Below are 11,897 nucleotides of genomic sequence, written 5' to 3' on the forward strand. Positions count from 1 at the left end.
AAGTAATTGGACCGCGCGATTCAGAAAGCCAAACCGAAAGTATTGAATCTACATATAACATAGCTGAAGGAGAAATCCTCGAACCATTTGCAAGCTTGCCCGCCATAGTATTTTGTGCTCTTGGAATATGTCTGATCCGGAAGTTAGGGAAGAAAGTCTTACTGCGTCTAAATTCTTTATATAATTTTTGTTATATTTTCTCGGTTTTTACATTTTTAATTTATACATATATAATGTTTATGTTAAAAACACATCAAACTCATATATTTACAAAAAAATGAGTTAAAAATGCTAATTTTGAAAATTTAAGTACTAATTTTTAGATAATATTATAAAATTTTGATTTTTTTTATTTTTAATGGTAAAACCCCTCAACTATGTTTATTTAATGTAGAAACCCCTAAACTAAAGATTTACCGGTAGTATTGGTAATTATGACTTGTTAGGGTTTACTTCATTAAATAAATTTAGTTTGGGACCTTTTACGTTAAATACTTAGTTTGGGGGTTTTTACCCAAAACAAACATAGTTGAGGGGTTTTAACGTTAAAAATCCTAAGTATCCCGCAAATTCACCAATTTCTAACCGCAATACAAGTCGTACAAATATCTCAAAACCGATTAAAACCGCAACCACCCGCAACCGCAAACTCTCGCAACCGCAATTGCTACGATTACACCAGTCATACCCTTAGATACAGGCATGAAAACAAACCAGGGCGTATATTTTGTCATCCATCGGTAGCCATTCATGTATAAACACATACGCATTTTTTTTTTTTTTGAAAAAACACATACTCATATAATTTATTGCATTTATTTCGTATACCATAGTGAAAAAAGGGTAAACTCATATACCATAGTAGACATTACACATAAAGAGCAACATTATATTATAACTGATAGAGGTGACAATCTCTAGTTTTATTTATGAATACAAAAGAGATTGTTAATTTTGTAGAGTATTATTGATATACGCGGAGATTTAAGCATATGATCACAAATTGTTCAAGGGCTACTGTTGCCAATGCTGCCACGCGCATTGGTGGAGGCAGATCCGGTACCAAATCCATTACCGTTGGTGGTGGCAGTTTTGGGAATAGTAATGCCTAATTTGGTGTCTTTGGACACTATACCTACACCATTCTCAACACCTACTCCTTTTGTTGCAGAGACTGCTTCACCTGATTCAGTGGTAGGTGGTGATAGTGGTAGTGGTAGTTGTAGTTGTAGTGGTAGTGGTGACAGCGGCGGAACCATTAGAAGCGGCGGAAAATTTACTTTCTGATCCATCAATTCTTTGGACACTTTTTGGAGCTTCCTTGCGCCTACATCAGCACAAACAACTCCAATGAACATAATCATCACAAGAAACTTAGTAGCGTTTGTCATTTTTCTTTAATTTGTAATATGTTTCTAAGATGTTTTTTTCTTATTTGTATGCTTTAGTGTTCCCAACATCATGGCCTATATATAGTCATACACCTAAACGTATTTGACAATAACTTTAATACGTCAGTATATATGTGTATTTTGTTAATTGTTACTGTGAAATAATTAAATGCGAAAATGATTTCATATAATTTAGGTCTCTGAACTACTCGAAAGTATTTAACCTGGCGTATTGGTAAAAACAAGATCCAGCCTATGAAAGGACGAGTTTGTGTGTGGAATAGAAACCTAAATAATCACTTCTTTGCGGAAATCTTAAAGTGATGTTTTTATAGAATTAAGTTTTTATCATTATGGAGATGATAATGATGGTATGATGATGATGTTAAGAAAAAACATTATTTTAGTGTGATAATAAATTAATAATGATAAGATGATGGAGCGTTACGATGATGTAGTTAAAAAATAAAGTGTTCCGATGTGTCATGGTAATGATGTGTGATTATAGTGTTATAATGATCACGTTGCAAGAAAACAAACTGTTCTCTAGGGAGAATTTCGTCCAAAATTCGTTAGAAAATCCATTCCGACGAATTTTTGACGAACAGATTCGATGGTTTTATTTCTTTGGAAAACAAAAAAAAATGTCTGAATTTCTTCGTGCTTAATTCATCGAAAAAATTTATTCCCGACAAATTTCCAATGAAAAATTTCGTGAGTTCTATTTTTTTTCAAGAAAAAATTGTGCAGATTTCTTTGGGTTATCTAAAGCATTTCTGATGAACTCCGACGAACAAATTTCCAATGAAATACAGAAAAATATTTTTCGTCAAAATGTTTTACAAAAGTAATCATAGGAAATTTTTGACAGATGATATTTCGTCGGAAATTTAATTTCTATTCAAAAGAATAAAATAAAAGTTATTTAAAATATATTATTTAAGTTAATGCATTATTTTAACAAAAAAAATTTAGAATTGTTAGTTTTAAATAAGTTTCAAGTTGTTTATATACAAATATATAAAATTTTAAAATTTAAAAACATTTATAATAATACAACAATTTGGAAATGTTGATAATAATAATACAACTATTTGAAAAAAGGAAATATTTATAAAATTATAAAAACAACTTTAAACACTTTATAAAGTGAAAATATTTTAAAAAGGTGAAAAACGCTTTTAATTAAAACAAACAAAAAAACAGAAAATGTTTATAAATGGAAAATATTTTTTTAAGTGAAAAACGTTTTAATAAATTCTAGAAAAACACAAAAACTTTTTGTAAATTTAAAACGTTTTTGAAAAAGTGAGAAACATTTTATAAATTCTAAAAACAAAACATAAAAACGTTTTAAAACTTGAAAACATTTTTTTTAAAAGTGAAAAACGTTGTTATACACTTTAAAACATAAAAAAGTTTCATAAATTACAAAAAACATAACTTTGTTTTATTAAAACTTAAAAACAATTTATAAATGCTTAAACGTTTTAAGACTACAAAGAAATAATAAAACATCAAAATCATAAATTAAGTTTACAAATCCTAAATCTAACATGTAAAATCCTACAAATAACAATTCTAACACAAATCTAATATATTAAATCCTAACTAACCTAACTCATTTCTAACATTCCAATCCCTAAAATTCTAACATGTAAAATCCTAAAATTAACAATTCTTACACAAATTTAATATATTAAATCCTAACTAACCTAACTCATTTCTAACATTCCAATCCCTAAAATTCATTAATTCTAACCTATCACATATACAAACTAACATATATAAATATTGAGAGGATAATAGATGACTAACATACAACCGTCTTTGGTCGTTCACATGGATGCATAGTTCTCGGTTTGGTTTACAAAGTTAATATGAGTGTTTAAGTTGATGACAAAAAAAAAATGACTAACATGTTTTTAGGGGTTTTTTTTAAAGAAGGATTTACAGCTGCTCTTTGGGTGAGAGTGACAGATTAGAGAGAGTTTAGAGAAAGATAGAGTTGAAATGAAAAAGAAGCAAACTTTCCGGTTTTTATGTTAAACAATTCTTACTGATAAAGTTCTTCGAGAATCCATCATAATATTTTTTTGGCACTTCATGAAAAACCAGGTGGTTCTCTCTCCTGAGCAAATTTTAATTTCCGACAAATATACCATTTTTCATCAAAATTCATCGAAATATATCATTTTTGTCAGAAGTTAATATATCATGAAGTATGAAGGGGTTTCGAAAAATATTAAAAATTGACCGACAGTAACCATTGATAATATAATGATGATTTTAAGGGTTTTTATTCTTCAAAATGTTTGAAAATATTTGAAAACATACAATTTCCTTATTCATCTCTGTAAACTCCATACTCATCTGGTGACAATTCATGGATCTTCCTTCTAGGAGGACTGGCGGCTTCAACCAAAAAACTTTCTCAAAACTCTGGATTCGCATGAGTGTCGATAGACACTTTGCCGTCATCTTCACGCTCTGCACCAGAATCAGAATAATATACTATCACAAATCGTGGATCATCTCGTATCTCTATGTAGGGCGTATGTCTATTGACCACTCTAATCGGATCATAGAAAACGTTCTTGTCTATGAGTGTCAGGAATATCTGATTAGTCTGCATGTTGCAAATTGCTCCTATAATAGCCTTAAAGGCTCTCACAAGTAGTACAGAATAATTCCAGTCTATATGAATATCCATGACATGAAAATCAGTTAGGAACTAGGGCATTACCGATTTGTACCTAGAGCTTTCTGACAATTCCTCCTGAATTGAACTAGAGAAATCCACAAGAGTGAATGAATCTCCTAGGCCTGCAATTTCGGGTATTCGGGTCGGTTCCGGGTAGGATCTGTTCGGTTCCGGGTCAATCGGTTAAATAGATTTTGTATCCAAATAGTAATTGACATGCCTTCCGTTCGGTTTCGGACCGGTTCCTATCAGTTCCGGGTCGGATCGGTTTAAAATGTTTTTAACCGTTTGTATACCTGAAACAAATGGGTAACATTCGGTTTCGGTTATATAGTACCCGAAATTGAACAAAACCCAAAGATACTCAGATTATCCGAAACATACTTATATTATCCGACTGAAACATTGAAAATTCGAAAACAAGAAATGAGAATTGAGAAATGAGTATGTTTGTTGCTGACAAAAAAAAACGAGAGAAAAAAAGAAATGAGAATTGAGAAAGCAAACACACAATGCAAAGAAAACAACCACATTAGAAATGTAGAAAACAAACACATTAGAAATGTAGGAAACAAACACACAAAGCAAAGAAATCAAACACACAACACAATGAAAGTCTTCTGGAACTTCAAATGAGACAGACACTTGCCACTCCTTCCTCAAGTCTACGGTAATTCTTAGGCGTTGAATTCAGGTTCATTCGCTACAAAAATATAATAACATCAGTTTTCAAATTAAACATCAAGAAACAGAATCGAAAGAGTTCACATCTGGTAAATTTTACCTCTTGTGAGATCATCTTCTAACTCCACAGCTTCAAGTAGTTGTTCAATAGTAGGAATGCCTTTCTCATTCATAGGCACCTCTGTTTTCAACCATTGCTGAGTGAAAATCAACACCTCAACCATTAAGTGTGTCAAGCAGCTCCTATAGGTGTCTAGGACTCTCCCACTAGTGCTAAACGCACTCTCCGATGCTACAGATGATACTTGAACAGCAAGAATATCAGCAGCAACTCGAGACAAAATTGGGTTCAAACTGTTTCTTCTCCACCATGATAGAACGAACATCAAACTCGGTTCCAAGCATAGTCTTTGTCTTCTCGACTTTCTCTTTCAGATACAATTCTAACTCATTACTAGAATCCTCTGTACCTGTTTCTTCTATGAGCTCCTCATATATGTTATCCATTCTTTCATATCCAATGCCACTACCAAGAACTCTCGACTCAAAAACTGCACCACCATCTTGATCTTGGGTCTGAGAAGATGATCCTCCTTGCGACTGTGATCCAGCTGACCCTCCACCACTTTTTCTAGCCACAGGACTGTACTCATCATAAAGCTTCTTCAAGATATCCAAAATCGATTCAGAGAGCAGAGTATACTCGATGCTTTCTTTACCATACAACTTCTCAAAGCAGAGGTTAGCAAAGTTCATCTTCTTTCTCGGGTCAAAGACTGATGCAACTATAATGAGCTTTGACACTTCTTAGGCTTACTCTTGTCAGCTTCATCTCCCTCCCAAAACGGATTCCAGTATTTCCTTAACTTCCCCATCATAGAAAACGCTTTGTACCTTAATGACTCATCAAGACCTGGTGCGCTGCTTATCTTACTAACATTCCTTGTGATGGTGACTATCTCATTGTAGATCTTGTGAAAAGTGATGGATTTCGGAGCTGAGAGTATCAAAATAGAATTGTAGAAGATAACCATAAAGTGAACCAACCTCTCAACCTCTTCCCAATCTGTTTTCGATGGTGGTCCAATCCTCTTTTTCCCATCTGTGAGCTCCATGAAATAGTCATTGTACGGCTTGTCTTCAGACTCTATCTTCTCAAATGCTAGCCGGAACTTCAAAGCTTGGTCTAACATGAGATATGTCGAGTTCCATCTGGTTCACATCTAATGGCAGACTTTCTCTAGTCATCTTCCCAGTTTCAACCCAAAATTCGAAGGACTTGAGACGATTTGTTGAAGATCTCACATACTGAATAGCATTCCGGAAGGCAATAATACTATCATCGATCTCCTTTAAGCCTTCCTTGACAATCAGATTCAAGATGTGTGTTGCACACCTGACGTGCAAGAATTATCCACTGTGATGCAAAAGACTCTTTTGATATCCCATTCAGCTAAACAATCAATCAGAACTTTAGAAATAGTAGACCCTTTGTGATCATCAACATTCTTGAACCCGATGATCATATTCCTAAGCTTTCAACTTGCATCAACAAAATGAGCAGTGATCACCATGTAGCTTGCTGAAGTGTACGGAACAACCCAGATGTCTGTCGTCAGAGATAACTGTTGTTTGTTCAGTCCAAGAACTTTCTTCATTTGAGCTTTCCTTGCTGCATACATGGCCACAATGTCCTTTGTAGATGTCTTCCTACAAACCGGCGGATGCAGCTGAACTTTTAAGCAGAAATGTCTCCAAGCCAAGCTTTCAATAAAGGCCAAAGGAAACTCGCCTAATACAATCAACTCATTGGTTGCCTCTTTGAAAACATCTTCAGACACCTTATACAAAGTGATATTGCCTTCTTCATCAGGAGTTAACTCTGTCTGTCTACCCTTCCCTTCAAATGCTTTTGCGGCCTTCCATGCGAGGAATGCCTTACATCCAAGTACATGCTTCCTGAGGTTGAAGGTCCCAGACTTGGTTGGACAACTCATCTCTTTCCCACAATAACGGCATTTGCATATGTCGTAGTTGTCTTTCTATCTGGTGACATGTTTCCAGACAAAAGACCTGCTTTTCTTCTTTGACCCTAAACCAGAACTACCAACACCATCTTCCTCTCTCTCGTTCCTTTTGTCGTTTCTACTCGGTGTTTCCATGTCCTCATCAGAACAAAATTCTTAATCCATTGGTTGATTGTCGTTGTCTTGTTGATGAGTGTCAGAAGAAGCCATCTGCATAAACAGCCAAACAATATCCTGTCAAACAATCAATTAAGCAAATTCAAGACACATGAACAACATTACAACAACAAAAGAACCAACTACTCTGACAATGATATGAACAAACAATCGAATTCATTAACCAAAACTCAAAACAAACAATCGAATTCATTAACCAAAATTCAATCACTTAAGATTAATAACTAAGAAAAATGATACATGAACAGAGAGAACAATCAAAAATAAATCGATTTTAAGATTAAGAACTAAGAAATGATGCATACCTCCGATTGAATTCTTGATGATGCAGATGATGGAGATGGGAAACAATTGTCGATTCTCTGAAAGTATTCCAGGTTTGTGGTAGAAACTAACATGAGTTTCCCTTTTTGTAGAGTCATTTTCACGATTCTCGAGCTCTAATGGGGGAAATGAATCGAAAAGCTAGGTTTTGGTTTGAGAATTGGGGATGAATTCGAAGAGACGACTAGTAAAGTGTTAAGACACAATTACACATGCAATGGTACAAAGAACATGCGTATTAAATGATTCGGGTTGAATTGGGTATCTGAAATAAACCGGGTAAAAACCGGAACCAACCCGTTATCCATGGTTAAAATTAATTTTATCCAATGGTTACTTTTGGCAATACCGAAACAGATCCGAACCGGTCCATTTCGGTCGGATCCGGTTCGGGTAATCGGATCCGGTTCGGGTAATCGGATCCGGTTAAAAAGCCGCAGGGCTAGAATCTCCAGAAGGTTCTATCTTCAAACTCACCTGATCTGCCATCACCCTTGGCATGATAAATACTGGAGAACATGTATTACATAGTGCATTCGGGTGGCTATGACCTCCAATCATGCAAGGAACCAAAACTTCCAAGGTTAATCCTTTGCTTCATCTTCTCTCTGATCTGATGGAACATGCGCTCAATGTTCTCTTGTGTCCCTCTGCTCTCTCTGTAAAACATCCAAAGCATGTGGGCCAATAAGAATCATCGAATGGTACATCCACAGTGGTCCTCAGTATCATCTTGGTAAAAATATCCATCTTCTTCTCGTTAGCCTTTCTCCTTAGAGGCTTGGGAACCTTGTTCTTATTTCTCTTAGAAATATGTCTCTAAGGTTCTTGCTAAATGATCATAAGCTCTGGCGCGTATTCAGGTTGCTGAGTGGTGTTCACTGTTGGCTTTGTTGAAATCCAAGATTGGTATTGAGTCGCATTCAATCATTGTTTGGTAAATGCACTAGATATGTTATAGGTGGGTGTCGATCGACATTAGTGTGGTGTCAATCGACACTTTCCATCTCATAAGATCCTACGGATTCAGCAAGGGGTGACGCTAGTAATGTATGGCAAAGTAGGTATTGTTGTATTTATAGGTCCAGTATTGTTGGCTATGATGCCTATAATAGGGCCAATGATGTTCCCAATAATATTGTCGATGTCTTCAGGCTGCAACTTTTGATCCATGAGTTTGGTATCATTGTGCATACCTCTGAGCACCAACACTATCACACAAAGTTGCAATGAAGACCACCACAAGTAACTTGGTTATATTCATCTTTGGTTTTTAATTACTTTTTATCTAAAATATACTAAGTGTTTTCTTGCACCATGTGCAGCAATAAAATTTTAAATTTAACTTATATTTAAAAATAAAAATTTGTTAATGTTTTAAATTTTATTATTTTAGACCAATATTTTAATTTATATACTAATTTAGTTAAAAATAAAATTAAGATAAAATAAATAATTATATTTAATTAAAATTATATTTAAGTTATATTTAAAATCATAATTTAGATAGATGTTTATTTATTTATTTTGGTTAAAATTATATTAAATTAACTTGTTTAAAATAAAATAAAGTTGATATATTTTTTAAAAAATTATCAAAATATAAAACTAAACAGAATTTCTAAAATTTGTAGATATAAAAAAAAATAACAAATGATATTACGATTAAAACTTTAATTTTTTTTAAAAAATATTGTATAACATTTCAAAATATTTTTAATAATAAAAATTGTATGATTGTAAAACTATACTTAAATAAATTTTCAAAAAATTTAAAATATTTCATATTTCTATTATCATATTTTTTTTAATGACATATTTGAATAGATTTTGTTTAATGATGATTTATGAATTATTACCATATTATCAAAAGTTACCAAAAATTAAAATTAACACTAAATGTAGTATGACATATCATATTCAACCACAAGCCATGTCATCAATTCTAATATGCCATATCACATTTTTTGTTGAAAATGATTATAGAGATGACATTTGTGAAATCACTTTACAAATAATGTCTAGCGGATGATTATGGAGATGACATGTGTGAAATCATTTCACAAATAATGTCTAGCCGATAGTAAAGTTCTGTTCCCAATGCCAATGCCACAAGTATATATATATATGACAAGTTTTTCGTATTTGTTATGAAGAACTAAATAAATGTGATAGAGATTTGGATTTAAGGTCATATCTATTACTTGAAGTGAGTTAAGAAGAGATTTGGATCTAGTTGTAGTATTGGATATTCTTACCATGTGTTTTTCATTTGAATTTACCAGCCAGTCAATCAGATATTGTGAAAAGAACAAGCAAGTAAAGAAGTTTTATTAAGCAACAATATTTACAAAATTTCATATATCTTTTGAAAATTTGTATACTTGTAACTCGTGTGTCTTGTTTTGATGAATTTCCCAACGTATGTAACTGTCAAAAACCAACATAAATGGTTAGTATCGTGGAAAGGTAACTTTCTTTTAAAACCAAGATAGGGATTGCCATAACTCGTGTAACCAAATATCTATCTATGTTTTCAACCAACTTTCATGATTTTTACCTTGAGTAAAGAAGTTCAATGATAAAAGAAATTCCTAAATATGGATATATTCATTTTTCGTAAGACCATCGGTTAAGTTTTAAGGTATGTTGCTAATAATCTAAGATGGAGTTTTTTTTTGTCATCAATCTAAGATGAAGTTGATTCGTATAGTTTAAGCCTTAAAAGTAAGCATTGTGAAGGTAATATCATATCTGGCGAGTAAAAAATGGCTCTTCAACTTCTTGAAACACACATTTTGATTTCTTGATTTCATTATTCTTATGATAAGATATGACCTTGATACTTAGCTTTGTACTCGTTGTTACTTGCCCCGTACTCGCCTTGAAAAACCAAGTATTTGACGTTGTCAAGTCAATTAGCAAGTCAACAAATTTTATTACTTGCAAGTTCGAATCAGGTATCAAGTACCCTTTTTTTTTTATTACTTGCCTTGCTACTTGTTCCAATACTTGTTAATTATTCGTTACTTATTTTTTAAAAAAAAATTGTTACTCACTAGAAAATACTTGTTACTCTTTCAAAAATATTTACTACTCCTCGAAACGTACTTAGTAATTGTTAAGAAATATTTGTTTCTTGTAAAAAGAAATACTTGTTACTCGTTAAGAAATACTTGTTTCATGTAATTTTATTTTAAAAACTTGCAAGTTATCAAGTATTTATAAACTTGTTTTTGATTTTGGCAAGTAACAAGGCAAGTCAAGTAACTTGCAATTATTATTTTTTTCTCCTAGTACTTGATTGAGCGAATGAATACTTTATTCAAACAAGCCAAGTACAAGTACTAATTCAAACTACTCCAACCAAGTCAAGTAGCAAGTACCTGAAAAATAGTAAATACTTGCTCTGTGCCTAGCCCTAGTTTAGCTTGCTTCTCACAGAATATTGAAGAAATGTCAGAATATACACTAGGATAAACTGTACAATAGTAACAAGAATAAGTTTTGTGTAACAGCGTGGAATTATGTACCTTTCAAACTTTGGGGTGACAATTATCAAATTTTCCGAACGAATGTGTTATCACTGTTTTGTTCTTAAAATTTAAATGTAGCTGATAACAAATATTATTAAGGAACGTGAAAATGGACGTATGAAAACTGGAATACAAATGATATAGAACTGGAAAAGAGCAAGAAACATTAAGGGATTAGAGGAGTTCAAAACCTTAATGGTGTGCCCTGATTTAAAAATGGAACCTCGCATCCCTGTAAGATCTAATCTTGATTCTAAACATGCTATGGTGTCATATGCTAAATCTCTACTGAAAGCCTTAAAACATAGGGCCCATGTGCCAAATCCATGATTCCATTCGAGTATATTACATCTAACACAGGAAAAAGGAAGATGATGCAAACAACAGCTAATAGACAATGATTTAGTCGAAAAACCTTTAGAACCATCTCATTCCCATCTAAAGATTTACAAACATTAACACTATGTCGCAATGCAAATTTTGATCAAAAACAACACACGTATGTACTCCAGACTGGGATACTAGTAGGGATAATAATAAAGAAGATCTATTAAGAGGCCTGCCTCACTATGTAGCTTTTATTAGAGTAAGAATAATGAAACCGAAACCGCCATTGATAGAAGAAGATGGAAGCAACGAGAGCAGAGAGACCATAGAACAAGTAGCTGAAGAGTTCAGAATAATGAAAGAGTGCTATACAACAGAGTAGACAAACGGCCATTGAAATTCCAAAAATCTTTATCCAGATCCAAAACCTTTCCAATTTATAACGTATTGTTATTCAGTTTGCTCATCTATTATTGTTTTGTGTTTTGCTGCAAATAGAAGTATTCTTTGTACCATATGGCGCTAAAAGGTTCCTACACAACATAACGCAGCCACAAAAATTCGGGGTTCGGTTAACATAACATGGAGAAACATCTTGTCATCGCTCGTTGCTGAAAAAAATATGGCGAAGACAAGACTGTTAGTCCTTGTAGAACACAAGGAACTCCCTCAAGTGCCGATATTAGGAGCACAAGTCGAAAATGGTTGTCCATACGAGTATCTCCAC

General features: G+C 33.2%; 2 protein-coding genes across 2 annotated transcripts; both read right to left on the reverse strand.

Moving 5' to 3' along the window:
• Nucleotides 1-1,007: 1,007 nt before the first annotated feature.
• Nucleotides 1,008-1,391, reverse strand: LOC106378850. Its single transcript, XM_013818913.2, has one exon. The coding sequence runs from the start codon at nucleotides 1,389-1,391 to the stop codon at nucleotides 1,008-1,010; it is 384 nt and encodes a 127-aa protein (XP_013674367.2).
• Nucleotides 1,392-6,317: 4,926 nt separating this feature from the next.
• On the reverse strand, nucleotides 6,318-6,776 carry LOC106378849. The gene has a single exon (XM_013818912.2). It carries the CDS (start codon nucleotides 6,774-6,776, stop codon nucleotides 6,318-6,320), a length of 459 nt encoding a protein of 152 aa, XP_013674366.2.
• Between the last annotated feature and the right edge of the window lie 5,121 nt (nucleotides 6,777-11,897).

This window comes from Brassica napus, chromosome C4 (assembly GCF_020379485.1).
Source record: "Brassica napus cultivar Da-Ae chromosome C4, Da-Ae, whole genome shotgun sequence".
NCBI lineage: Eukaryota > Viridiplantae > Streptophyta > Magnoliopsida > Brassicales > Brassicaceae > Brassica > Brassica napus.